At 42.7% G+C, this 24,927-nt stretch overlaps 2 protein-coding genes and 1 long non-coding RNA gene across 9 annotated transcripts in view; 1 reads left to right on the top strand and 2 right to left on the bottom strand.

Moving 5' to 3' along the window:
* The window catches only part of FBXO38 (F-box protein 38), a 38,058-nt gene extending 36,872 nt beyond the window's left edge, over positions 1–1,186 (top strand). For all 3 annotated transcript variants that reach the window (XM_081178347.1, XM_081178348.1, XM_081178349.1), the window contains one exon: positions 531–1,186. In XM_081178347.1, coding sequence (XP_081034473.1) covers positions 531–709 — 179 coding nt within the window. In that variant the 3' untranslated portion in view covers positions 710–1,186. The remainder of the gene's footprint in view (positions 1–530) is intronic.
* A 137-nt stretch (positions 1,187–1,323) lies between these two features.
* LOC308578626 lies at positions 1,324–7,564 on the bottom strand. Its single transcript, XR_014004043.1, has 3 exons — positions 7,460–7,564; positions 3,706–3,815; positions 1,324–3,538 (listed from the first exon to the last, which is right to left on the bottom strand). It is a non-coding gene; the product is annotated as an uncharacterized lncRNA (long non-coding RNA).
* A 5,308-nt stretch (positions 7,565–12,872) lies between these two features.
* Positions 12,873–24,927, bottom strand: part of HTR4 (5-hydroxytryptamine receptor 4) — a 178,752-nt gene continuing 166,697 nt past the window's right edge. For all 5 annotated transcript variants that reach the window (XM_081178633.1, XM_081178629.1, XM_081178630.1 and 2 more), the window contains one exon: positions 12,873–16,284. Coding sequence is in view for 4 of the 5 variants with exons in the window: in XM_081178629.1 (XP_081034755.1) it covers positions 16,197–16,284 (88 nt within the window). In the remaining variant the exon portion in view is untranslated. The remainder of the gene's footprint in view (positions 16,285–24,927) is intronic.

The raw sequence follows: 24,927 nt of genomic DNA, 5'->3' as shown, positions 1-24,927 counted from the left end.
ACATACTGTTCCCTGTCCTCCATCCATGCAAGGAAGAGTCAATTAGAGCTCAAGGACACATTCCAGCTAGGCAGAAAACATGCAAAGAGGACTGACGAGGTTAGACGACCTTGAGATCCTTTCTAGTTCTATTGTTCTCCAATTCTATGGCAAACAACGCTAAAGCAATGAAACTCAGCCATGAGAGAAAGCAGGTTAAAAAGTGTTGCAGGATGTGCTTGGGTGAAAAGAGAGGACAGTCACACATGCCCTGTTGGCTTGAAAGAAGCACTCTGTTGTACCCAGCAGAAGAGGCTCTGGTGTCCACAATGCTTTTTCCAGTTTTCTCCAAAGAGATGGTGACCCCTGTGCACTATTAGGCTGAATGGAATAGCCATATTTTCCCCCCATTTCTTTGTATTGCTTGCACTTCAGTTTGAATGTTTGATGCTTATGCCTGAGAAAATACTCCTTCCTTTTTAAAAGCGAGTATAAATTCCATGGTTAATTCCTTTTGCTTCTATTTTCTTTTTCTCTCTTTCTATTTTTAGCTACTATTTATGCTCCCCGAAGGAAAGGACAGCTATCAGCTGACATCTGCATGGAAACCATAGGCGAAGAGATCTCTGAGCACCGTCAAATGAAGAAAGGTGTCTTCCAGAGGGTGGTGGCCATTTTCATCCATTACTGTGATGTCAATGGGGAGCCTGTAGAGGATGATTACATCTGACGGGATCAGGCTGCAGCCTTCTAGCCCTTCCTTCCTTTGGACTGGTGTCGCCGGCAAAGAAAGCAAGTGGATTCCTTCCACTTACCTTAGTGCACTGAGAGGTCTTGGAACTTGTGTGCTTCACAGTTGCCCCAATGCCTACTGGGACAGAGTTTGTAGCAAGTGTATAATGAGAAGTTGCATTATACACTGAGGACTCTACGTAGAAAAAAAAATCTTCTTGAAGTTGACTTTATTTCATATGTTTATATTAAGAAATGTAATTTAAAGTTCCATTTTAATGAAGGCAACTAATTATGGCAAGGGAGAAAAGTTTGAATTTTTTTTAGCTCATTTTATTCATAGCAGTATTTTTTGTTTGCCATGGGCAACTTTCCATATGCTACGTTTGGGAGTCACAGGATTCTTTTAATCTGTGCCTTTTTTTCCTCTTGAGTATCCTTAAGAATCCATTCTGAGTAAATCTGTTGAACAGTCTGAGTCGCATGCATTTTTCACTGGGAACTAAATCAGTGGCGCTAAGCTAGTCAAAGAGTGACAGAAGTGGGCAGGGCATGACCTATAGAAAACAGTCAGATTAAACGCAGACACACAAACTGAGAACTTTATCTTATTTCAGAAAGTTTGTGGGCCAGAGTGCAAGATAAAGCAATGCATTAAAAAATGTTTTCTGTTGCAGTTTCCTCCTCCAAGATACACTGCCTTTCTAAAAAGATGCAAATACACTTGATAAAAAAATATTGGCTAGGTTTTTATTGTATAGAATGGCAAGAAAAGAGAGGGCACTCACCTTCCAATCCCATTCTTGATATGCTATTCTGTGAATAAAAAACTCAGAATATCGTAAACCCTGAAGATGGAAATTATAGAGCAGTGCATCATCTTTTGTCTCAGTAGCCTCGAGATAGCAAATTATGCGAGCATTCTGGGTATTTGCATAAATAAGATTGGCAGTTATGTGGAGATATTTATTGACACAGGAAGGTTATATAATCAAGGTTGAAGTAAAAGATCCAGCCGTTTAGTAGTAATTGGATATGAACACATTTCCTGTTCAGCAAATGGCTGGAATCTAATCTTATTTCTTCTGTTTCGTGTATCTCTAGAGAGCTTATCTCCCTGCATTTTGCTGAAAGCTGTGTTTTGTGCATTAATTAATGTCTCTGAGTGAATGGATATGAAATGCAAGAGGAAAGGCCATACAAGGTTCTGTGTTCTTTGGAAGCACAGAATTCAGCACCCTGAAAATCTCCCACTTCCATGGATTTTATTTTCTTGGTGCATGCATTCGTATTTAGAAGACCTTCACCCCACTGCAATTTTGAGAAGCATCCATTCTCAAATTACAACTTCCTAACAGGGCTTGCAGAGCCACACCTTCAGCCCTGCTGCTTATGGCAACCACAGCAGAAGGTGTGGGGCAGGACAGTTGGGCAGCAGTCATATTGCCCCAGCTCCCTCCCTCAGGACATCCAGTTTAAGGCTTTGCACTGGCTCCTAGCAGCAGAGCTCACACCAGCAGATAGAAAGTGGTTGCATCCAATGGGAAATAGTAGAGCTGAATGGAGGGACAAAGTGGGATGCAGTCCATAAAATTAAGTAATTAAAAGTGTTAATGCAACAATATTAACCTCATTACATTTAAAATAAATACATTTACAATAAAATTGGCCTTGGAGAATAGCTCCCATTGCCTGCAATACCAATTTGAACTCCAGGAACCATTATGAAAGGATATTTTCAAAGCTTATTTAAAGAAGATCATAGAGAGTGTTTGCCTAACTGCCAGGAAAGAATTCCACCAGGAAGGAGCCATCACAAAGATGGCTTGGTCCTTTTCATGGACCAAGCACCCAAATAGATTTTCCTGCTGGGCAACTCATTGGGTCCTCCAGTATAGAGCTGAACATATAGGTGAAGACAGTTCTGTTTAAGGCTTTGAAAGTAATCATCAAGTTCTAAAGATTTAGAACTTGAATAGCTACTGACTTTTGGTCTCTACTCACCTGAGGACTCCCCCCACCCCGACGCAACTAGTGCGGGAGCTTTGAATCAAGAGTTCCATCAATTCGAATGAGCTGAGAGAGTGGATCAATTAGAGTGAATCATTTCTATTAGTTCCTAACTGTTGAGGATCTTTAAGCTGCATATATTCTGCTACACATCTACTGGTAGATTAAATCACCCAGTTTGCAGGATTTGTGGGCTTGCATCCCTCAGCACACATGAAACAGCTTTGCACATTTCTGATGGAATTTGTTGAGTCACTTCTAAAGCCAGCAGATTTCCTGTACTGTTGGGCTGACATTGTGTTGAGGAATAAAGAACTAGATCAACCTATATTTACAAGTTCAGTGGAAATCAACTCTTAAAGCCAAAATATGTTCCAGACACTGTGAGGCTATACAACAGCAAAGTTTTCCAGACCCACTGGGTGTTGATGAGAAAACATGCAAAGGACATGGTGAGGATGTGTCTATTCAGATAATCATTTGGTACATATGGTGTGCAACTGCTTGATGGTTTCTCAATTCTGGGCTGAGGGCTAAAATTAACTTAGAATTCAGAGTCTTAACATTTCTGCCAAAGAGGGTAGATTCTGGGGATGTGGTAGCTCTCACCTCCGGCTTTGATAGGCTGAACTGACTACAAGCTGACAAAAATTAAGGGCTAGAAATCTACACTCTTAACCACTGATTGCAGTGGATGGACACACTGTCTGACCATACTGAGAGAGACTAAAAAGATGCTTACCTGAACACTTGGTACACATTTACAGTTATATTTAGACTGATGTCTCTCCAATCTTCACAGGAATTTCATGTTTATCTGCACAACAATAAATAGATACAGATTTATTAGGTACTGTCCTTCTACCTGGAAAGAGCCTTTTTATCTCTTCAAATGCAATGCTTCCCAGGTCTACCAGATTATGCCCATTGACATGCCTATTGACACACTTAAGAACTCAAAAAGGTTAGTGAGAGAGAACTTACATTTTAAGAAGCCATGTTGATTCACAGGTTCCTCAGCTCACTAGTAGTTAGAAAGACAAAGGCCAGAGTTGAGGGTTGAGTGATGTGAGCTAGAAGCTGGAAGCAGCTGGCTGGGAAGGCAGAGAGACAAAGTGATGCTTGATTTCTGTTTGAATTCAATGCTGCAGCTATGGGCTGCGAGAGCCTATTAGGGTGTTGTTGCTGTGATGCCCTCACTTGTAGGCTCAGATGGTATATATGTGTAAATAGAATAATAGAATTGCATAGTTGGAAGGGACCTTGAGGGTCACCTATTTCTAGTCCAACCCCCTGCAATGCATGAATCATGACTCTGACATTAAGAATTGTGTGCTTTACCAACTGAGCTGTCTACAAAGATACCACATTATCTGCTGCACCTCATTCCAAAGGAAACACAAACCCTGGAAAATTGCCTGGGACCCCAGCAATTTTGCACCACTCGGGAGAGTGGTACTGGCATGCAACAGTATTAATGTGTAAGTATTTTTATGTATACCACAATGCATATAACACTATCTTTTTATGCACTGGTTGCTTTTGGAAACCTGGACTGCGCATGTGTATGCTGTGTTTATAATAGTATACCTATAATAATACATACAATATGTGAAGATTGTATTTTTAGTGGAACTGGCAAAAACACACAAAAACACGCATTTCTGAGATCAAGCAATGAGATATAAATTAGAAAACATCTGCAAATAAGTTTGATATCAAGCTTTGATGATGTCCATCCCTATTTTGGGAGTATAGCTTCTAAATATAACCCCAACAGTTGAAGAAGATCATATACGAGCATTAGAGGTAACTAACTTGAACAGTTCTGAGGGTTATCTGTTTGCATAATCTATTCCCTTTCAAATTGTGAATGGAATTCAAGCCTCAGTAAACTAAGAATGCAGTCTGCTTGATTTACCCTTTAATCTTCTGTTTGTTTAAAACTCTTCATAAATATGTTGCGAGAGAGCGGAATCCTGCATTCCAACTACAACAGGGATATCTGCAAAACATTCCTAACGCGATTGAAAGTTTTATCATTACAGATCTCTCCCTGGTACATAACTTTATTAAAACTAATGGATCTCCAAGAATAAACATAAAGGGATTCATATTTTTGTCCAGTTGCATAAGAAGCCTCAAAATTAGCCAGAAACTCATCTTGGTATCCAGACAAAATAAATTATTAAAAAATCCAGCTGTCAGTGCACTGCCCTGTTCCACCCCTAGATGTAGCTGCATCACAAAACTTAAATCACTTACCTGCATTGTGCTTTTCGGTTTTAAAATATATAAAACTGAACAAAATTAACAGAATACTAAAGTTAGCTACAGGATCACATTTTTTCCCTGGAGCCATACTATAAAAACATTTTTATTTTGTCAAAGATGCTTGCCTGTAATGCTGTAATCCTGACCAATTTGCTCAGAAGTAAGTCCTATTGAATTCAGTGGACCTTATTGCTAGGTAAATAGGGTTAGGACTAATACCTTTAGTAAGAATGTAGCGTGTACATACATATATGTCTAGGTTCTTTCAAATGGTTTGGGGGCGTTGTGTGTGTGTGTGTGTGTGTGTGTGCCTGAAAGATGATTGCTGGAACCTATACACTGTATTTATTTGCTGGGTCCATTAATAGGAGTAACTCCTGTGAATTCATGTAAAAACCCTAACTGCCAAGCATTCATGGAATGAAAATAAGTAGGCAAGGAAGCCCATGCTGAAGTATTAAATTTGATTTTGCTTTGGTTCTCTGTCACACTCATGGCTCTCAGAGCTTAGGTGGAGAGAGATTATATTTTCAGTTTCATGCTCTGCAGCTGAAAGCTTGGTTAGTGAACATACTTTGGTGTCTTGTATTATACTTCCTGAACAGTGTGCTGTAGTTATTGCATCAAACCTGTTATCTACCAAATAATGTTCATGGGTAAGCGCAGCAGAACCACGTCACTGGTAGGAGATGTATCATCAGAGAGCTGAGTGGGCAGGTAAGATAAATCCTGCATTTGGGGAAAAGTACAACCTAAAATTCCCCATCACTCCAGAAACCGTTATTAGGAAAATCGCAGCAAGGCTGGCAGAGCTGTGGTGTTATCAGCCAGTCTTTTCCACCACTGATAGATTGTGAAACCTCTAACTCTAAACTCTCAAATGCGGAGTGACTGAAAGGCAGACAGCAAGGATGTATGAACTAGCCTCAGGGGTGCCTCTTTCCAGTCTGTTTGCCTTCCAATGGTCTATTTAGCTGTAGCAGGAACACGCACAGCAGATTATGGCATTACAGAGGGAGAGGGAATTGGCCTGGGAGGAGATTGTGTGCCATTAGGCAGCCCTCCCATTCATGTGCTCCCAGCTCAGTTTCCTTCCAACTTCACATGGCAGCTCTTCACATGGCAGGCCCAGTGTTCAAAGGGGTGGCCCCAGCTCCATGGAACCAAGGAGGGTGAGTAGAAGGACCAAACAAACCCTTTCCTTTGCAATGTCCTCCTCCCACACTGCAAAAGATTTTCAGTACATTCAGTAATTGACATCTTGTCTCCATTCAATGCCACCCAAAATCTACTACCCATCACAGTACATCGGATGGTAGTGTTGGCTGTGTTATATAAATGGACTTTCTCAGCGGAGGGGAAGCTTTTTCTAGATCCTTATCTCCCCAGCCCTGGAGGACCAAATCTGACAGATCTGCTGTGCTTTGAAACCCCTTGGACTTCAAAACTCTGGGTTGTTTGAAAGCCCTTTTGCAAACAGCCCTATACTGCTCTTTGAATGTCCCCAAGCTGGTTCTCATGGTTCAAAGAGAAGCGTGGGGCTGTTTGATGTTGCAGGGCAGATGACCAGTATTAAGAGTCTCAGGGCCAAAGTTCCTTAAAGTTCCACCTGACTCCTTATGCTTCATTTTTATCACTTAGAGCTCAACCATGCCTAGAAAGCATGGGACAAATGAAAAACCTCTCGGACCAATGCTTTCTATGCATGGGATAAGCAGAAGTGTGAACAAGCCCTGATACCTGCTGATGGGACGCTTCTGGTGGTCACCTGTCATATTGTTGGCCTTCACTGGGGGCAGAGCCTTTGGTATGGCAGGCCCTGTTCTATGGAAATACCTACCAGTAGAGGTTCAGCAGGAATACTCCCCGACTTCCTTTAGCCATCTTATGAAAACTGCCTTATTTAGACAGGCCCTCACAATACAAATTTAAAAATCAGATAGCAAGTGATGGGAATGACCCCTATCTAAGCCCCCAGAAAACTGCTAACAGTTAAGAGCAGACAGTACAGTCGTACCTTGTTTTGTGGCTGGGATCTGTTCTGGAGACCTGGCCGCTAGCCGAAAAGGACGCAGGGAAAAGCGCCACGTCTGCACACGTGTGCGGAGCGGTTTGCGCTTCTGTGCATGCACAGAACCCGTTCCAGTACTTCCGGGTTTGCAGCAGACGTTCGCTGGAATGGACGCTAGACGAAGTGGATGTTTGCGGAGGTATTACTGTACTGGGCTAGAAAAACAAATATCTGGTGCAATGCAGCTTCCTAGGTTCCTGACTCTGTACGCATAATATTGTTAGGCTCATTCTGCTGGAAGTGAGGGATAACAAACTAAGAATGTGGAGATTTGAAATACAGCAGACTTCAAAGGTGATCTGAGAAGACTCTTAACCCAGCGTCCACAGAATTGTTCTAACACGCTCAGATGCCCTGTGGACATGTTGGGCCTTTCCATTGTTTGCACTGTACCTTTTGAGGTCTTTGTTCTGTGCTGGTGCCTTCCCTTTTTTCATTATGTAGCAAGATTGGAGCCACAACTTCCTGGGCCACAGAGGCCAGACATGAAACTTGTTTATAGTGGTACCTCGCAAGACGAATGCCTCGCAAGACAAAAAACTCGCTAGACGAAAGGTTTTTCCGTTTTCGAGTTGCCTCGCAAGACGAATTTCCCTATGGGCTTGCTTCGCAAGACGAAAACGTCTTGCAAGTTTGTTTCCTTTTTCTTAACACTGTTAATACAGTTGCGACTTGACTTCGAGGAGCAACTCATAGAACGCAGTGTACATAGTAGCCTTTTTTGTGGTTTTTAAAGACTTTGGTGATTTTTGAAGCTTTTCCAGAACTTCTTTTGCAGCCATTTGGTAAGTTAAGTTTTTAAAACTTTTTTGGGGGGTTTTGGATTTTGGGTTGGGGTGTTTGGAATTCAAGGACTTGGTGTTGGGGAGGGGTTTGCAAGAATCTGGAAGCTTGTGTGTTTTTTCCTGCATTTTTATGATTTTTTGTGACCATTGGGGCACTCTGCTGTTTTTTCAAAAAAAATTCTGGATTTGAATTTCTGTGTGCTGGGTGGCTGGGGGAACAGTTGGGGAGGGGTTTGCAAGAATCTGGAAGCTTGTGTTTTTTTTTCTGCATTTTTATGATTTTCTGTGACCATTGGGCCACTCTGCTCTTTTTTAAAAAAAAATCTGGATTTGAATTTCTGTGTGCTGGGTGGCTGGGGGAACGGTTGGGGAGGGGTTTGCAAGAATCTGGAAGCTTGTGTGTTTTTTTCTGCATTTTTATGATTTTCTGTGACCATTGGGCCACTCTGCTGTTTTTTTTTTAAAAAAATTATGGATTTGAATTTCTGTGTCCTGGGTGGCTGGGGAAACAGTTGGAGAGGGGTTTTGAAAGAATCTGGAAGCTTGTGTGTTTTTTTCTGGCATGGAGAGGCTGCCAGTTCTGATGTTTCTGCGGCTGAAGACTTTGCAGCGGAGTTCCTGGAGGTTGTGAAGACGGAGGGCTACGTTCCACAGCAGGTCTTCAACTGCGACGAGACTGGGCTGTTTTGGAAGAGGATGCCCAAAAGGACTTTCATCACACAGGAGGAGGCCAAGTTGCCTGGCCACAAGCCCATGAAGGACCGTCTGACCCTGCTCTTCTGTGCCAACGCAAGTGGCGACCTGAAGATCAAGCCCTTGCTGGTGTACCACTCGGAGAACCCACGGGCCTTCAAGAGACACAAGATCGACAAGGAGCGGCTGAGTGTCATGTGGCGATCCAACAGCAAGGCTTGGGTCACACGTGTGCTGTTTGTGGACTGGGTCAATCTTGCTTTTGGCCCTGCTGTCAAGCAGTACCTGCTGGACAACGACCTGCCGCTGAAGGCTTTGCTTCTGATGGACAATGCTCCTGCCCATCCTAAAGGCCTTGAGGTGGACTTGTTGGAGGAGTTCAGCTTCATCAACATCATGTTCCTGCCGCCTAACACCACGCCACTGCTCCAGCCGATGGATCAGCAGGTCATCGCCAATTTCAAAAAACTCTACACCAAGGAGCTTTTCAGGCGATGCTTCGAGGTGACTGACTGCACCACCATCACCCTGCGGGAATTCTGGAAGGACCACTTCGACATCGTCACCTGCTTGAAGATGATCACCACGGCCTGGAACGGGATCAGCCAGAGAAATTTGAATTGCGCTTGGCGCAGCCTGTGGCCGGACTGTGTGGCACCAAGTGACTCTGATGCACCAGAGTCAACAGTGGTGCAGGACATTGTTGCCTTGGGGAGGACCATGGGCCTGGAGGTCACGGAGGAGGACGTCTGCGAGCTGGTGGAGGAGCACGACGATGAGCTGACCACCGTGGAGCTGGTCGAACTGCAGGCAGAGGCTGCGCAGGAGCAGGCCTCACTGGAAGAGGAGGAAGCAACTGAGGAACGGCTGTCCTCCGAAAAACTGAGGGACATTTGCCTGAAGTGGAAGGAGGTGCAGACTTTTGCAGAGCAGCACCATCCTGAGAAGCACGTGGCACATGACGTTGGGAACATTTTTGATACGAGGGTCATGTCGCCTTTCAGGGAGGTGCTGAAAAGGCGGATGAAGCAGCAGACTATGGACAGGTTCTTGAGCAAGAAGCAAAGAGTGGAAGAGGAGCCTTCTTCGAGTGGTCCCCCAGAGTCTTAGAAAATGTACTGTACACTTTGTTGATTTTTAAATGTTTTTCTGTCATGTTTATAAAGTTAATTTATTTTCCCTTCAATTTTTGAACTGCTCTTTACAGTATGTGTGACTTTAAAGAGCAGTTAATAAACTGTTGTTGTACCAAATTTGGCTTTGTTTGGCCTTTTTTTGACCATAGGAACGCATTAATTGATTTTCAATGCATTCCTATGGGATTTCGTGATTCGCAAGACGAAAAATTCGCTAGACGACAAAACTTGCGGAACGAATTAATTTCGTCTTGCGGGGCACCACTGTACTATGTGCCTGGAAAGCAAACTGAACAGAAATGAAAGTTGCATTATTTGGTCTCAGAGGCAGTGCCAGGTTTCAGGAGGCCCCTGATTAAATACTGGGGGGGGGGGCACTACCACTTTAGCACTTCTGGTAGACCCCCCCCATAACTTTTACTTTTAGTGGATGCTGCTACAGCTGTTCTTTTCCTGGTTGTTACTGCCCATCTTCTAATGACCATCATCATCCCATTTCTCTTTCCTTTCTTACCTTTTGAGGAGGGTTGTGGGGTTGATCTTCACCCAAATGCCAGTGCCACCACTTGACATCTCATCACTCCCATTACTACTGTGGGTAATGGGTAGCTGGTCTGCTAGCTGGAGCAGGTGAGCAGCAAGGGAAGGTGCCTGCCAGCAGCAAGTATGCAGAAGCCCATCGCCATTTTAAATATTTTCTGAAAATGAGAGTGGAAGTGAGCGCAGTTACTAAAATGGCAACTTTAGGGATCTGGGATGAATGAAGACACTCAGATAGCAAGAGATCTACCTGCTATATGCGCCACAGTCCTCCTAGGTACTACCTTTGGGATTGTGGAGCCAAAGTGAATGTACTTACTGCCCGTCTCATCATACTCACAGTACGTCTTTACCATTAAATAAAAAGTGTGTTTGGGTGCATATTTGGCACTTCCTAGCATGCCACAGCTTGCAGCCGTGTGTCCTTCACAGCTGCCACCTATCTGGCAGTTGTCTGAGTCCCGAGCTACATGTGCGAGACTCAGATCTATGCCCCTAATGGGGCTAACATGACCAGTATTCCACCTTCAGGCTGGACAGTCTTCCTGTAATTCTTCTGGCTTGCAGCGGAGAAACTAAAAATAGTTCTTTTCAGGATTAACAAGACAAATGTGTGATCTTCCTAAACTCTGCCTGGAAATTATCAGTTGAGAAAGGGAACAGTCAATGAGCTAAAGACTCATCTAACTATTAAGCAAAGTTGACAGATCAAAACACTTTCACAGATTCCTACAGAATGACTATTACAAGCACAAGAAGATTCTGTAGCCATCTTTGGCTTTCTGCTATCTCTATTGTAATTACGTTCAACAAATGCCATGCATCTGCTAAATTTTTCCAACGCCTGACTGCTGTCACAGTTCTGTTTTATGGATTGTGCTTGCAGCATTAAAAAATATGCTTATTGTGTCTAGTACATAAAAAAAAAACATAGTGCTATCCCTTGATCACTCTTACAGTTAAGCAGTTCCATTTGGGTGAGGGAGGACACATCAAAAGCTTTTGCCTGATCCGACTTTTTATCAATAGCCTCGGGCTCATTCATGCATTATAACTAGAGTCTACTCTGCAGTAAGCAAGTGGTAATTCAAAGAAATAAATAATAATAAGCACCAGATGTAATGTTTCATTCTACATTAACTACAAGAACCTCTCTTGGCAATCCTGTTTCTCAGGGTCCACAGTATTCCAAACTTAAGTGACATTTTGTCCTAGCTCTAGAGAAACTTACATATTGGTTTTGTGTCTGTATCTGTCTCTCCTTTGCTGGATCATATATTTGTATGATCTTCCAGCATACAAACTGTAACTGGAAAAATGCAAAAAACCATGACTAGACTTACCACCGGTGAGGACACCACCCTTATGAAGAACAGCCAAAGAGGTTGGTACTTTCAGTTTAGAAAAAGACAACTAAAAGGAAGAAAACAATCATCAATAGTGATGGGAAGTGGATAGACTAAATGGGCTTTCTCTTAAGACTACACGTTTTAGCTCTCTCAATGAAATTGATTGGCAATGAGCTCCAGGTTGATAAAAGAAAGCTCTTCGTACATTGCTTAATTAACTCATGCAATGTATTACCACAGGATGGCTCTAGCTTTGATAGCTTACAAAAAATCCCAACCCACACAAGTTCATGCTAAATGATCAACCATTAATATTGAGAGAGAAATGGAACCCCTCTATTTCAACAAAGTATAAGGCTGAATACCAGATCCCAAAGACGAGCTAACCATCACCACCATGATCTAAGGCACAAACAGCAGGGGGTTGGTTAGACAGCAACACCTCCAACTGTGGAGTGAGTGCAAACATTTGCAGAGAACCTTTAAAATCAACACCCCCACACATTGGGACTTCATATGGTTAACATTGCTGGAACTGTGTTCTATATGCATGACTTCTGACAATTGTACAGTGTGGCAGGTTTTAAGTATATGATTCCCCCTCTAAAGGAATAGCTTTGAAAGCATGCATTTCATCACTGAATTATATTACTCATCTTTTCCTTCCTAAATACTAGTTCAAAAAAAGATTCTGCTTTATGGCACACCATTAGACTGACCGCCTGGTGCACAAAAACTGTGGCAGTCACTTAGCTGAACCTCTCACATAAGCCAGGCAATCTCTATCAGCTTGTACCCCTGGCATTTGAGAAGCACATATCCATTTATTGCTTTGCATCTTCTAGACAGGGCTGATCAACTTCTAATTGAAGTGTCTGACCTCTCCTCTGCACTCCTGTTCAGATCTTCTGCTTTATATGCATCAGTCTTCTGTCTGTGAAATGCATTTATTAGATTTCCTTTTACCATGATTTAGAGATGAACAGAGCTTACTGAGAATGGTGCAGTCAGTGCTTCTGTACAGTATCTTAACAGGTGCCTGTTATTTCTATGAAATGAAGAGTTAGGGTGTTTGTCACAGATCACACATAGGGACATAAAATCTAGGAGGCTTTGTTACAAACTCCTGCAAAAACCAGTGCTGGCATTTCAGTTTATCACCACAGCATCCAACATATTTGCTTTTTCAATGGGATTCCCCCCCCCCCCCAGTTTATGCCCTATAGAGAATGGACCATGAGAAGAAACAGATCACCCTGAACAGTTGCTATAGCTGGGAAGAGTTCTGAAGAATGACCAACACTTGTCAATAAAACACTGTTTTATTCAACAGGAAATCATGTCCTTCAAATATGTCAGATAAAGGAGTCTGCACTTGTTCACAATAATATAATTCAGCCAAGCTTACATATGAGCTCTTAGTGGCACAAAACCCAGACCCACCCAATTTTTAATGAAATCTGGTTTTCAGATTATTGGACACAGTATACATTTTAAAAAACCATATAGGTAGTTTTTAGACATTCATCCAACCAGTGCTTTTTTTCCTTTAAAAAATGTTTAGGGGTACTCTCATTTTCCTACTCATATTGAAATACTGCCCCTCAATGAGGCCAAACCTAGATTCACAAAATATTTAGGGGTATGCGTACCCCCAGAAAAAAGCACTGCAAGCAGCCATGTAAGAGCTACATTATCCCCAAGCAGGGCTGCTTGGGTAGGTCTTTCTCCCGGAATCTATACCTGCTCCTGGAATGGTGCTCATTCCATGAGAAAGATGCAAGCAAGTATCGCCTCTTCACATGGTTTGGTCATTTCAACGTTACTCCAGTCACACAGGAGCTTCTTGTGAGTAAGTGGCTCCCATGTGGTTGGGAGGAGGAAGAATATTTCAATGAAAGGTGAGAATGACTGGATTTCCTGATGAAAGCAATCCGCTGGCTGTCATCTGACACAGACAGGGTGCAGGGCAGCAGAATAAAGGCTAACTTCCAGAATTGCCCATAGAGGTGGAGGGGAAGGCAAAGGATGATGTGTAATGTGGTGGTAATGGCAGCTTCCCCTCAAAAACAAAACAGCATGGGCTGGCCTTGTGGGGTGTGGGGTGTGGAGAGGAAGGTTAAAATGTAAATTTGGCAGCTGATATGTCATTGTTCCAGGTTCTCTAGTTTCTGTGGAGCAGGACAAGTATGAAACAAGTGAATCACTCAGTCTCAACACAGGGCCACACGGGTGGCCCATTTTAGCTCCTCTGGCTTTACAACACTGGTGAGATCATGCAGTCTAGTTTTCTCCAGGGTTCATAAAGCTCATGCCCCTGCTCACTTCCCTTTGGGTATGGCAGCACACAACAGCGAGCATGCAAAATATCCAAAGGATTTCTCTCCACCCCCAGCTGGGTTACGCTAATCTGTATAGCTAGTTGCACAGGCTGGTTAGAGCCTACCCAGCAGAATGAAGTAAGCTTTGACATGTGTACAGCAGAGACTGGGCACACTAAAATAGCACTCTAAATCCCCATAGTCTGGGGCCAGCTGCACAAGCAACAAGAGTCTGCAGAGCAACTCCAGGGTAAAAAGCCATAGACTCATCCTCTCAACAAGAGTAGACCAATGAAATGTCCTTTGAATTGCATTTGTTTTGTTATAAAAGCTGTCTTTTCCTTCTTCTTTTAAAACAGTGAACAGCTGTCACATGGCAACAGAAAAATAAAACTGTTTTTTAAATAAAAAACAAAAACAAAACACTAATGAAAATGTTTTAGCTCCTAAACTCAGAAGACGTCCATGGGAAAATAATAATTCCCTTAAAATAATAATAAATAATGTTTTTCTCCTATACACTTAAAAAAAATATCTGTACATAATTATACAATGTAACAAAATACCTGTTGTCCAGAGCAAGGTTGTCATCTTTAGGTTAGATCTTCAGTGAAGGAGAATACAGATCCATGCTTGGATCTGCACATTTCTCATGATGTGAAAATCAAACTCCTAGAGTCCTTCGGTCTACAGCAAAGCTGATAAACATAACATGCAAAGAAAAGCAGAGCTACCACTAATAAGGAAGGCAGTAACATCTGCATGCAGGAAACTGCTGACATAAGCATGGCTGACATCCTTTTGAGGGACAGTTGCACAGGGAAAATATCTGAAGTTCCATTAAAGCATTAGAAAAGGAAAAAAACAAAACAAAACCCTGCAAAGGTGCTAGGGGTCTCAAACCAGGACCTCCAGCAGGCTCCAACATCTTGCCACCAAGGCAGCATCTCTACTGAAGGAGTTGTGGGTACCACATAAACAGCATTATAGGTCCCACCAGCTGACACAGCACTCAGGCAGCTGTCCTAGCCTAGGGAGCCAATGAATCTTTGCCTAGCTCAATAGAGCCTTAATCCTGGGACTTCCTCATCATTCTGAACAACCCGTCTCCTACCAAGATGGCCCTTCCAGAAGGCATATTTACTTGTTCCACCCTTCCCACGTAAGCAGCAGCTGTTGGCACTGCAACTGCCTCTAGTGCCTTCTTCCCTGTCTTACATCATGTACCTGGATTCCCACCTGGGTGCCTGCCTACTCCCTAACTGAGGGCTCTGCTCCTGTTACTGCCTGGGGTCATCAGCAAATACTGATAAACCCTCAGACACACAAGTAGCTACTGGTCCATCACACATAGTCCCTGAGCTACAGAGCCAGCTTTTGGCAAAATGGGGCAAGTAAATGAGTCAATCAGTTTTCCAAACACATTCTTCAGCTATAAAGGGTGGTCGAATGTACACGCACGTCAAGATGGCACTTAGTGAACTATTACAGGTGAGTTATTCCTTTCTTAAGGGTTCTGCCTCCTGGCCCATTCTTCCTTCGTAGCAGCACTGCCCAAAGTTTGTCCAGATGAAGATCTCACTGACAACGTGTGAGGGGGCAGATGGAGACATCTTAGTGATGGAATCTGTGGCTGTTCATCGTTTAATCTTCACATTGTGCACAGTAGATCAGTTTGGTGGGAGCTGCAGGACTTCATACCGCAATCAGTTCCATATCCCTAGGCCGCAACGTAGTTCTCTTTGGGCTATTCATGCTCCTCAACATATTTTGGCCAGGAAACATACTAGGGTGGGGGAACATGCATAGCGTGACTGCCACTTTTCTTCTTGCACAGCTGGGGGAGTACATTTCTTGAGTAAAAGCTCACAATTAAAAACAGCTGAGAAAAATAGTATCAGTTCCTTGTTTCTTTTTGGTTAAGCAAAAGTGTGGTTTGATATTAGCACTTCAAGTCAAATTCTGGGAGAAGATTCATATTGTTGCCACACAGAAATACAAAAGAGAGACAGAGACAGAGAGATGTGTACGGACACATCTGTTGCTTACTGTTTGCGCATCACATGCAAAGCACTATGACTTTTCCGGGCATCACTCCGCAGCAACAAAAAAAGGACCTCTTTCCTCCTCTCTGCAGACTGCCTAATCCTTCCGGTTGGGAAGCACATCCTTGCTGTTGCTGCTGATGTCAAATCAGTAGAGGAGAGCACTATGGCAATGCAGACAACATTGATCTGGCAATAGGTTCCTGGTGCACCATCATCTTGCAACTGTCCTGCATGGCAGATCACATTTTGGGACCTTAGTCAGAAGCAGGACTCTTGGGATTCTGGGTCATTATGGATCGGAAGCTTGTCATGTTCCTGGGGTTGCCCATTGTACAAGACTGTATACCTACAGAAAAGGAGGAAGGGAGGGAAAGACCACATTAGAACAAGTGCAAGGAATGCCAGGGGCGGGGAGAGCCTTTCTGAAATGCCTAAGCAGCGTGTCTCTTAACAAGTTACATTTTTTTGGGGTGGGGGGGGAGAGCCATGACTGGTTAAAGCGATATAAGAGTGTTTTAAATGTATCATGTGGATATGACCTAAGAACATGTGCACTAAACTACTTGGCTGTGGAGAATGACTTTAATTTGAAATGTAGTGACTAAAAGGAAAACCAAGTATTTCTAGTTATCCTGCATCATTTGGATACACAATTGTCAGACACAGTTAGCTGTACAGATTAGCAAAAATCTTTATCCTATTTAGTACAAACACAAACTTCCACTCTCTCCTATATAGACAACTTGTGGACACATCTCCTCAAAGGATCGGACCCATAAGGGAACCCACCTTAATAATATTGTCCTTGCAACCTGGTCAGTTCCAAAATTTAGTAGCAGCACTTTTTACAGGCCAACTCTGCTTGGTATGCAGGCTGATACAAGCTCTCTGGTGCACTGCCCAGTCTGGATGGCAGCACTGAAATATGATGGCCATTTGTTGTGGGAAGAGGCTCAAATTGAGCCCAGAGTTCTACAACTGCACCAACACATCATCACATGCTGATTTTCTATTGGGAAGGAGGTAGCAATCAGGCTTAATCTAGACACCTCTTTCTGCTATCAGTACACAAACCAAGATGGAAGCAGTGCAGTGTTGAACCTCTATTTTTGGGTGGTTGGAGAGAAAAGCACCCAAACAGGACAGGAAATCACCAGCCACACAGATACATCACTTACGAGTTAAACAAGAGAGGGAGGGAATGGCTTAAAGGCATATGGGTACTTTCTGCTAACCTGTAGGTAAAAACTTAACTAAGGATACTTCAAGTTTTAACTAGCTAGTCTCCTACCCCACTTCTGAATTTGAACTGGGGCCCTGGGGAAACTTATGGGACAGAAGGTGCAATATAATTTAAAAAAGAAATCTAGAAAAAAGTTGGTGTCAAGTATTATGGCTCGATAATCTTCCTGGCTCACATTTTCTTAAGGTACAAATATACAACTGTAGAAATCAGTTCCACCTGGCTGCTGCAATTTAAAATAACATCCACTGTTTTTCACACTTCCCGTCTCGCTTAACCCTCTTTCCCTTGGTTATATGAAAAAGAGAAAGTAAATAATCCCCAATTCTAATGATTCAGGCTTACAGTTAGCAATTGCTTAGGAGCCCAGACTAGGCTATTTTAGTAGATGTGTTGCCTTGAAATAAGCCTTCCACCATCTGTTCAGCTCTATAATTACAAATGCAAACAACATAATTCACAATTGCATCATAAGAACACAAAGCAGAGAGATTAGGATGACTATGGTTGTTATTGCATGCTGTGAAGCATCTGTTTCTCTATCATTTTAGGGCACAGGTGGGAAGCAAGCCCTGTTGAGAATAGCCTCTGTGTTTTATGACCAGTCAGTAGATCACACTGGAAGGTTTATATGTAGAAGTAGTTGCTAGAAGCAGCTGATTTGACACAATCATATGCACATCAGTTAGTGAACATGAGGCACTTTAAGACTTGTACAGTACATCTAGGAACATGGCTCATCTGCTCCTTCAGAGGGAGTCTAACCCCATCCAAGGGAATCACCCACTAACAGCACCTCAGTCCTATCGGGATAAAGATTCAGTTTATTGGCTCTCATCCAGTTCATTACCGATGTCAAGCATTGGCCTAGCACAGGCATAGGCAAACTCAGTCCTCCAGATGTTTTGGGACTACAACTCCCATCATCCCTAGCTAACAGAACCAGTGGTCAGGGATGATGGGAATTGTAGTCTCAAAAACATCCAGAGGACTGAGTTTGCCTATGCCTGGCCTAGCATATCCAGTGCCACACCTGCAGGTGTAAAGGAGAAACAGAGCCACATATCATCAACATACTGCTGACAATTATTTTTATGCTGATGCTGATGGTGCTTCTCTTACCAAATAACTTGAAGTGACTCACATTAAAACAAAATTAAAAACTATAGAAGCCTAAAACACAGCAATACAATTAGAAGGGTAAAAAAATGCACAACAAAGCCCTGTAGTGGCTTCATGTAGATGTTGAACAGCACTGAGCCCTGTGGCAACCCCACATTGAAAGCAGCATGGAGCCAAACAACCCCAGGTACCCTCTGGAGATAGCCATCCAAGCAGGAAGAATCACAAAGGGAAACTACCCATATGCTTTGTGTGCAGAAGATCTCAGGTTCAATCATGCTTTAATCTTTTAAAAACTGAATTTCAGGATGTTTTAACCTAATCTCAACCCTCCACTGCCAAGTTATCTGAGAGCTCTCTTTTTACCTGTAGTCCCAAGTTCTATGATCTACAAGGTTTTGGAGAAGAGAAAGACACATTTATTATGAAAAGAAAATGTACGCTTTGACTTCCTCTGCTCTGTTATGGGAAAGCAAACCTTTATTAAATATATTTCCACATCTTCTTCCGCTGCTGAAAGTTTACCGAACCTTTTAGTAAACCTTTGGCAGAAAAAAAGGAAGCAGAAGAACAGACATAATTAATATTAAGTCTTACTTTGTTGTGACAGAGTAGAAGAAATAAAAATGTACTGCTTTTAATAAATCTCTCTCTCCCCCCTCCTCCTCTTGAACCAGAGCAGCCCGAGACTAGTGTTTTTTACACAGTGTACTGTGGAATGCGTGAACTTGCTGAAGTATGTGACTCATAGGAGTCTAAGAACAACTTTCAGAAATTGTCAGAAATAATTTAGCTACATGGGCTTTAAAAACTGGAGAAAAGAGAAGCACGAAGAATCATTTTGCAGCACCTTTCCCTCACAGTTTCTTCTCTAGCTCAGTCTTAGGCATAAGGCCTCTCCACCCCAAAGATTAAAAAGCTGTGTGCATGCACAGGGAAGCAAATCTCTGTATGCATGACCACAGTTGACTTCAGTCTTGAGATTGAAACCCAGGATTCAGACATAATGGTGCATTATTGATAATAGGATGTTGAGGGAGAAGACTAGAGGGAGGAGTACTCAGATCCATGCAGTGGCGTAGCGTGGGGGGTGCAGGGGGGGCCGGCCGCACCGGGTGCAACATCTGGGGGTTAGGGTTAGGGGGCGCAAATCCACGGGTTGGGGGGCGCAAATCCACGGGTTAGGGGGCGCAAATTACTTGCCTTGCCCCGGGTGCTGACAACCCACACTACGCCACTGGATCCATGGAACACAGAGTCAGGTAATTTTTTTTAAACCAAGTACAATCTGTTTTTTAGATTTAAAAATAAAGCCAGGAGCCAATAATTACAGGGAAAGTTAGCTAAATTCAGCTTTTTTTTTAAAGTCTTGCTCACAATTCTAAGACTTTGTACCAAGATAGAATTTTAGGAAGCAGTAACTTTAGCATCGCATACAGGACACAGTCAAAACCGTGATGGTTCAAAGGGCTATTTTGCGTGGTGTGGTCTTTTATTCATCTACTCTTTTTCCATTACCTAATGCAGTCATTAAATCTGCTTTTCAGAGGGTCAGAGATTACTTAGTAGTTTATCTTGCCTTACTTTATCCCAGAAACGGAAATAGTTACGGAATTACGGCTGTTACTCTACAGTCTTGAGACATTTCAGCAATCAACAATAGAAATAGTTCTTTCCGGAGTTGCTTTATTTTAAAAATGAGACAATCTTCCCATAGCTCTAAATTGCTGCAGCATAACAAAACCCCATAAGCATTAGAATACACTTCTGTCAGTTCCACACACTTTGTGTCATCACAGATAGTTTGATGCAGTATTAGTTATAGCACAAAGCTGATTTCAAATACAGAAGTTTTTATGAGAATTTCTCAGAGCTCACAACCTCCTGTTGAGCATGAATCATCACAGAAAGCTCTCTCTGGGAAATAGCAACACGATCAAGCTCTGACGACTACCACTTCTGGTTTCTGTTATTTCTTGTGCTCACTTAACTCCCATCAAAGTAATAATATGGAGGACATTCTGTGAGTCTGCAGTTCCTTAATGGTGCACAACCCACCCACCTCTCTATAGAGTTCAGTGGGGGGGGAAGTTTCCACTGATCACCAGTAATTACTAGTTTGTGGTTCTGGTGCTGAGTCACCCAACAGCACATTTCCCCTTGTGCTCAAGGCAACTCCCGGCTGTTATATAGCAGCAGGCTGTGAACAGGAACTAGTCCAAAAGTAGTCAACATAGTGCCCTCCAGATGTTGTTCAGCTATAACTCCCATTCTCCCTGATCATGGGCCAAGCTGGGTGGAGCAGATGGGAAATGGAGCCCAACAACAACTGGAAGGGCACTACGCTGGCTACCCCTGATCTAATTCTTTAGAACCTCTTGATGATGTGCTTCAATTGATACCAGTGTCTTTCCCAGAAAGGGCTGGCCCTGCCATGAGGTAATGTGAGGCAACCACCTCAGGTGGCAGGATCCATGGGGGCAGCAAATGTGGGCTCCAAGGAATGCATCGCCTGCTTCTGTTGCTGCCACAACAGCTGTAGCACACTCCTTGGAGGCTGAATCTGCCACTTCCTCGTTGCCCCCCCACCCCTGGCGGCTCTACAGTGGCCTCTTGTTGAATAGGAGGTGCTGCTGGTTTCTTCCCACCCTTCTTCCTGATGTAGGTTTTCACCCACCCCTTCTTCCCTGGCAGAGGGGGATGCCATTTTGTGATTTGCCTCAGGTGTCAAAATGTATTGGGCCAGTCCTGTCCCCAGAGATTAGATTCAGAGTCATTCACAAGCACCCAATTGGCACCATCCTAGTTATGTTCCTGTGAGGAACAGCTGTGTTTTTCAAGAATACATTCAGAACTCTTTTTACTCCAACAGACAAACAGGTTGGATCTCACCTCTTGAGTGTGGGAGGATGAGGCCATAAGTACAAAGTGGAGATACTGACTCGCTCATAAAAAGAAATGTTCAAAACTCATATGCTTATGTGAACCAAATAATCAAACCCATCCTAACATTTGCAGTCTTGGGCTGGAACTAGGCATTTCAAATGACACAAGGTGTCTGCTGAAAAGGGCACAGTGAAAGCGTCCAGATGCTTCAGGAGGCTATGAAGAGAGGGCGGATAGCCAGCTCTTTCAGAATGTGTTAAAAACCAGCTCTTTGCGTATTTGCTGACAAGCGGGAAGAAAAGAAAAACTGCTTTCGTAGTGGCTTACCCACTCAAAAGTGGCTTATCCACTCAAAAAGTGGGTGGGTGGGAAAGAACACACATTTATATTCCCGGGGAAAATAGCCATTTTGTTTGTTTTGCTTGCTGAGTGAAAGTATACCATCACCTGATGGGATTTAAAAGTGCCACAGTCTTTGTTCCTCAGGAAAATATCCTCAAGAGAAAATCTGCCTCAGTAGCTCACATTTCATTTGTAGGTTTTTATCAATGTTGGTGATTCCAAAATTAGATTTAAACTTGCTCATTGTGGTCAATCTAACTTTTCCATCTTGGCCAACAATACTCAGCCTCCTGATCTTCCATAAATTTACAGAGTCTTTGTTGCTTATTTCCCAATTTTATATATTATTATTTTATTTCCTAATTTATTCTAAGAAATGGAATGTTAAAGATAACACTGACAGTAATTTTTTGAACACGTGTGTCTAGTAGGACTTGACAAACCCTCCTCCACACACCAGTTTCCTCAAAATAAGGACAATGAGAGATATTCTGTTTCTTTCTTGGGGGGTAGGGGAGAAATTTATCTGAAATTTTCTGGGCCTAGTTGCCCCTTAACATATTGTGGCTTGCCAGGAAGTGTGGACAGCAGAAAGAGAGCCCTGTGCACATAGCAGAACCTTTTTAAATTAAAGCACACAAAAAAGAGTGGTGGAGGTGAAGGAAAACCCTTTGCCACATTATAAGGCTAAGTAAGATAGCTGACAGCTCCCTCTCAGACATTTCAGACACATCCTCCTACCCCACCACACTCCTCACCACCTGAATAATCTTCTAGGATCCAAAGAATGGACCAAAAACATAGTCTAGTAAGATGAACAGGAGAATTGAGTTAGGTCAGAAAAATCCTTGGAGGCAGGGGGAAATAGAGGAGAGAAGAGAAAGAGAAATTTATGGCCAACTCTCCTTTTAGGCTAGTACTATAATGGGTTTCTCCTCCTTGGGAGGCAACTGCCCTGAATGGAATATGAATCCCACTTGTCTAGTTTGGATGCTGCTCATGTCTAAGCAAAAAAAGAACACAAACCCCAGCACTTGTGTGTCTGCTGAGGGACATGGCTGTGAAAGCTCATTTAAGTTGCTTAGTAGAGGTCAGGAACTTGGTGCTCTCACTGCATCCATCACAGTAATCATTATTTGAGCCGGGCAGTTTAAGCATGAAGGGAAAAGAGATTTCTCTGCACCCCCACCTGCTCTCTCACCTAGAGATGAAGCAGGGGGCTTCCACTCTGTCTTTTCCACTTCCTTAAAAATACATTTTTGTGGAGTGGTTCTGGCACTCCAGCACTGCCTTCTGCATCTTCAAGAAGGTTACTGAGCTGCAGCGTATGCTGTTTGTGCACAGCTCCTGTTCTTTCTAGAGCAGTGTGGAAAACTGTTCCCCTGATTTTCACCCTCTGCAATCCTTTTAATGGCATCTGCCAAGATACAATGTCTATGGCAGCTGTCTGACTCCAATGCCCCTTCCCTGTGGAAATCAACATTCTCAGGTTAGGAGGCAACTGATCACTGAACACATACACCTACAGAAAGAGTGCTACCCTGACTCTTTTTTAAAAGTTGGATGCTCTGGTCTGTGAAAAGATGGAAGAGCCACAGAGAAAACACAGATGGTCCACAACTGGGTGCACATTGTGGATGTCCTGCAAAATGTGGATGGACCAAGCATGGCTGTTGTGGAGTAAAAGCCTTGCGTGGAAAGCACTTCATCCAAGGCTATGAAATTATGATTTTTTAAATGGCACAATGTTAAGGATTCTGTCTCCAACAGTTTGTCTATAAAAATAATCCATTGTAATAAGTTTTGTTATTGTTACTTTTTTTAACAGTGCAGAAAGTTCAGGAGTACTGAAGCAACCTCCTTTCCCCACAAAGAAACTCGGTTCAAAACTTTGTTCCCTGATCATTTTAAATACAGCCCTAGGTCCTAACCCTAGACAGCTTTCCTGCCCGTATCATTTTGTATCTGCATGAGGTTTTAATGCCAAACCAACACCTACCCCTTCTCTCAGAAGCTGTGTTGTGTTTTGTTGCTCACAACTTTGTTCATCACATACTGATTGTTCACAGTCATTCCGTAATATCACACCGCCAACCATTGTCACAGGCCTCGCTGCCAGAAGTGAAATAAAATACAGATTCATAACAAGCCTAATTAGGAGAGTAATAATAGGTTTTGTGCAGCCTTCTACTGCCTTAGAAATTACACCCTTTCCCTGGAGGAGGAATTTACCGCTACCCACATTTGTAATGTGGAATAATCTCACAATATGTTTAGTTAAGCTAAAGCAAACTGGTTTAATTCTGTAAATACTACATGTTATCAAAGAATGCAACCAGGGTAAATAAACAACCTCAACAATAAGAAGTATTATAAAACTGACATAACTGAGCTTTCCATTTCCTGAAAATTAAAACTTGTTTTGTAAAGTGTTTCCTGGATCTTTCTGCTATTGGTAATCACAAAGAACAAGGGTTTTTGCTATACCAGATCACTGCTACAGCACTCTGCCTTAAAAACTGGGCAATTATATAAGCAAGCAAGGCTCGATGGCAATATCCTGTGTCTGACCATGGCGGTTAGGAGCAGCTGAAAACCTAACCAGAAGCAGGCCGCATGTCAACATTTTCTTATGGGTCTAACTTGCAACATCTCTGACATGGTTCATGCCAATATTGATGTACTGTATGTTGCTTGGGTGAGAGTAGCCGAGTTAGCATAGGGTTGCGAGCAAGTGTGATGGCAAATTATTATTCTTTTCCATGCACCTATTGAAATATTTGGAGGGCTGTTGTTATTTTCAACACACAGTTTCCTGGTAGACATCCAAATCAGCACATAGCCAGAAATTACAGGTGTCTGACCCTTAAGTGCCATCAGAGTCCAACAAGCAGATGGTAATAACATAGCAAACCTAGATCTAAGGTACAGTGTTCCTCAAGCTCATGGGTGCATCGAGTTGTTCAATACAACGGTTGTCAAAACAAACAGAAGCTGAAGGTGAGCCGAACCCTTTAATTAAGAAATGCTACTTTAAACAACCTCCTGTAATTGAAGCAGATGAGACTGTGTTTATTACATCAATACAAATTATGATTATTAGCCCAGTGGTGCAAATAAAAACTCAGTGACCCATTCCAAGACAGCCAGTGGTGGTATTATTATTATTATTATTATTATTATTATTATTATTTACTAAGCTTTTGGGCAATGGCTTTGAGCAACTTAGACTTTAACCTAAGGGTTATATTGTTAATACATATAAGCATTTTAAACTAAAATAAGTCTCCCTTCCAATAAACACAATAAGGAGCAGCCAGATACCCAGCTAATCTTTTTAAAACCCAGTTGCCATGGTTGCATTCACAATCAAGATGCTCACACATTCCAAAAGTG

Source organism: Podarcis bocagei (genome assembly GCF_964188305.1).
Source record: "Podarcis bocagei genome assembly, chromosome: 2".
Lineage (NCBI taxonomy): Eukaryota > Metazoa > Chordata > Lepidosauria > Squamata > Lacertidae > Podarcis > Podarcis bocagei.
This window is presented reverse-complemented; position numbering and strand designations above follow the sequence as displayed.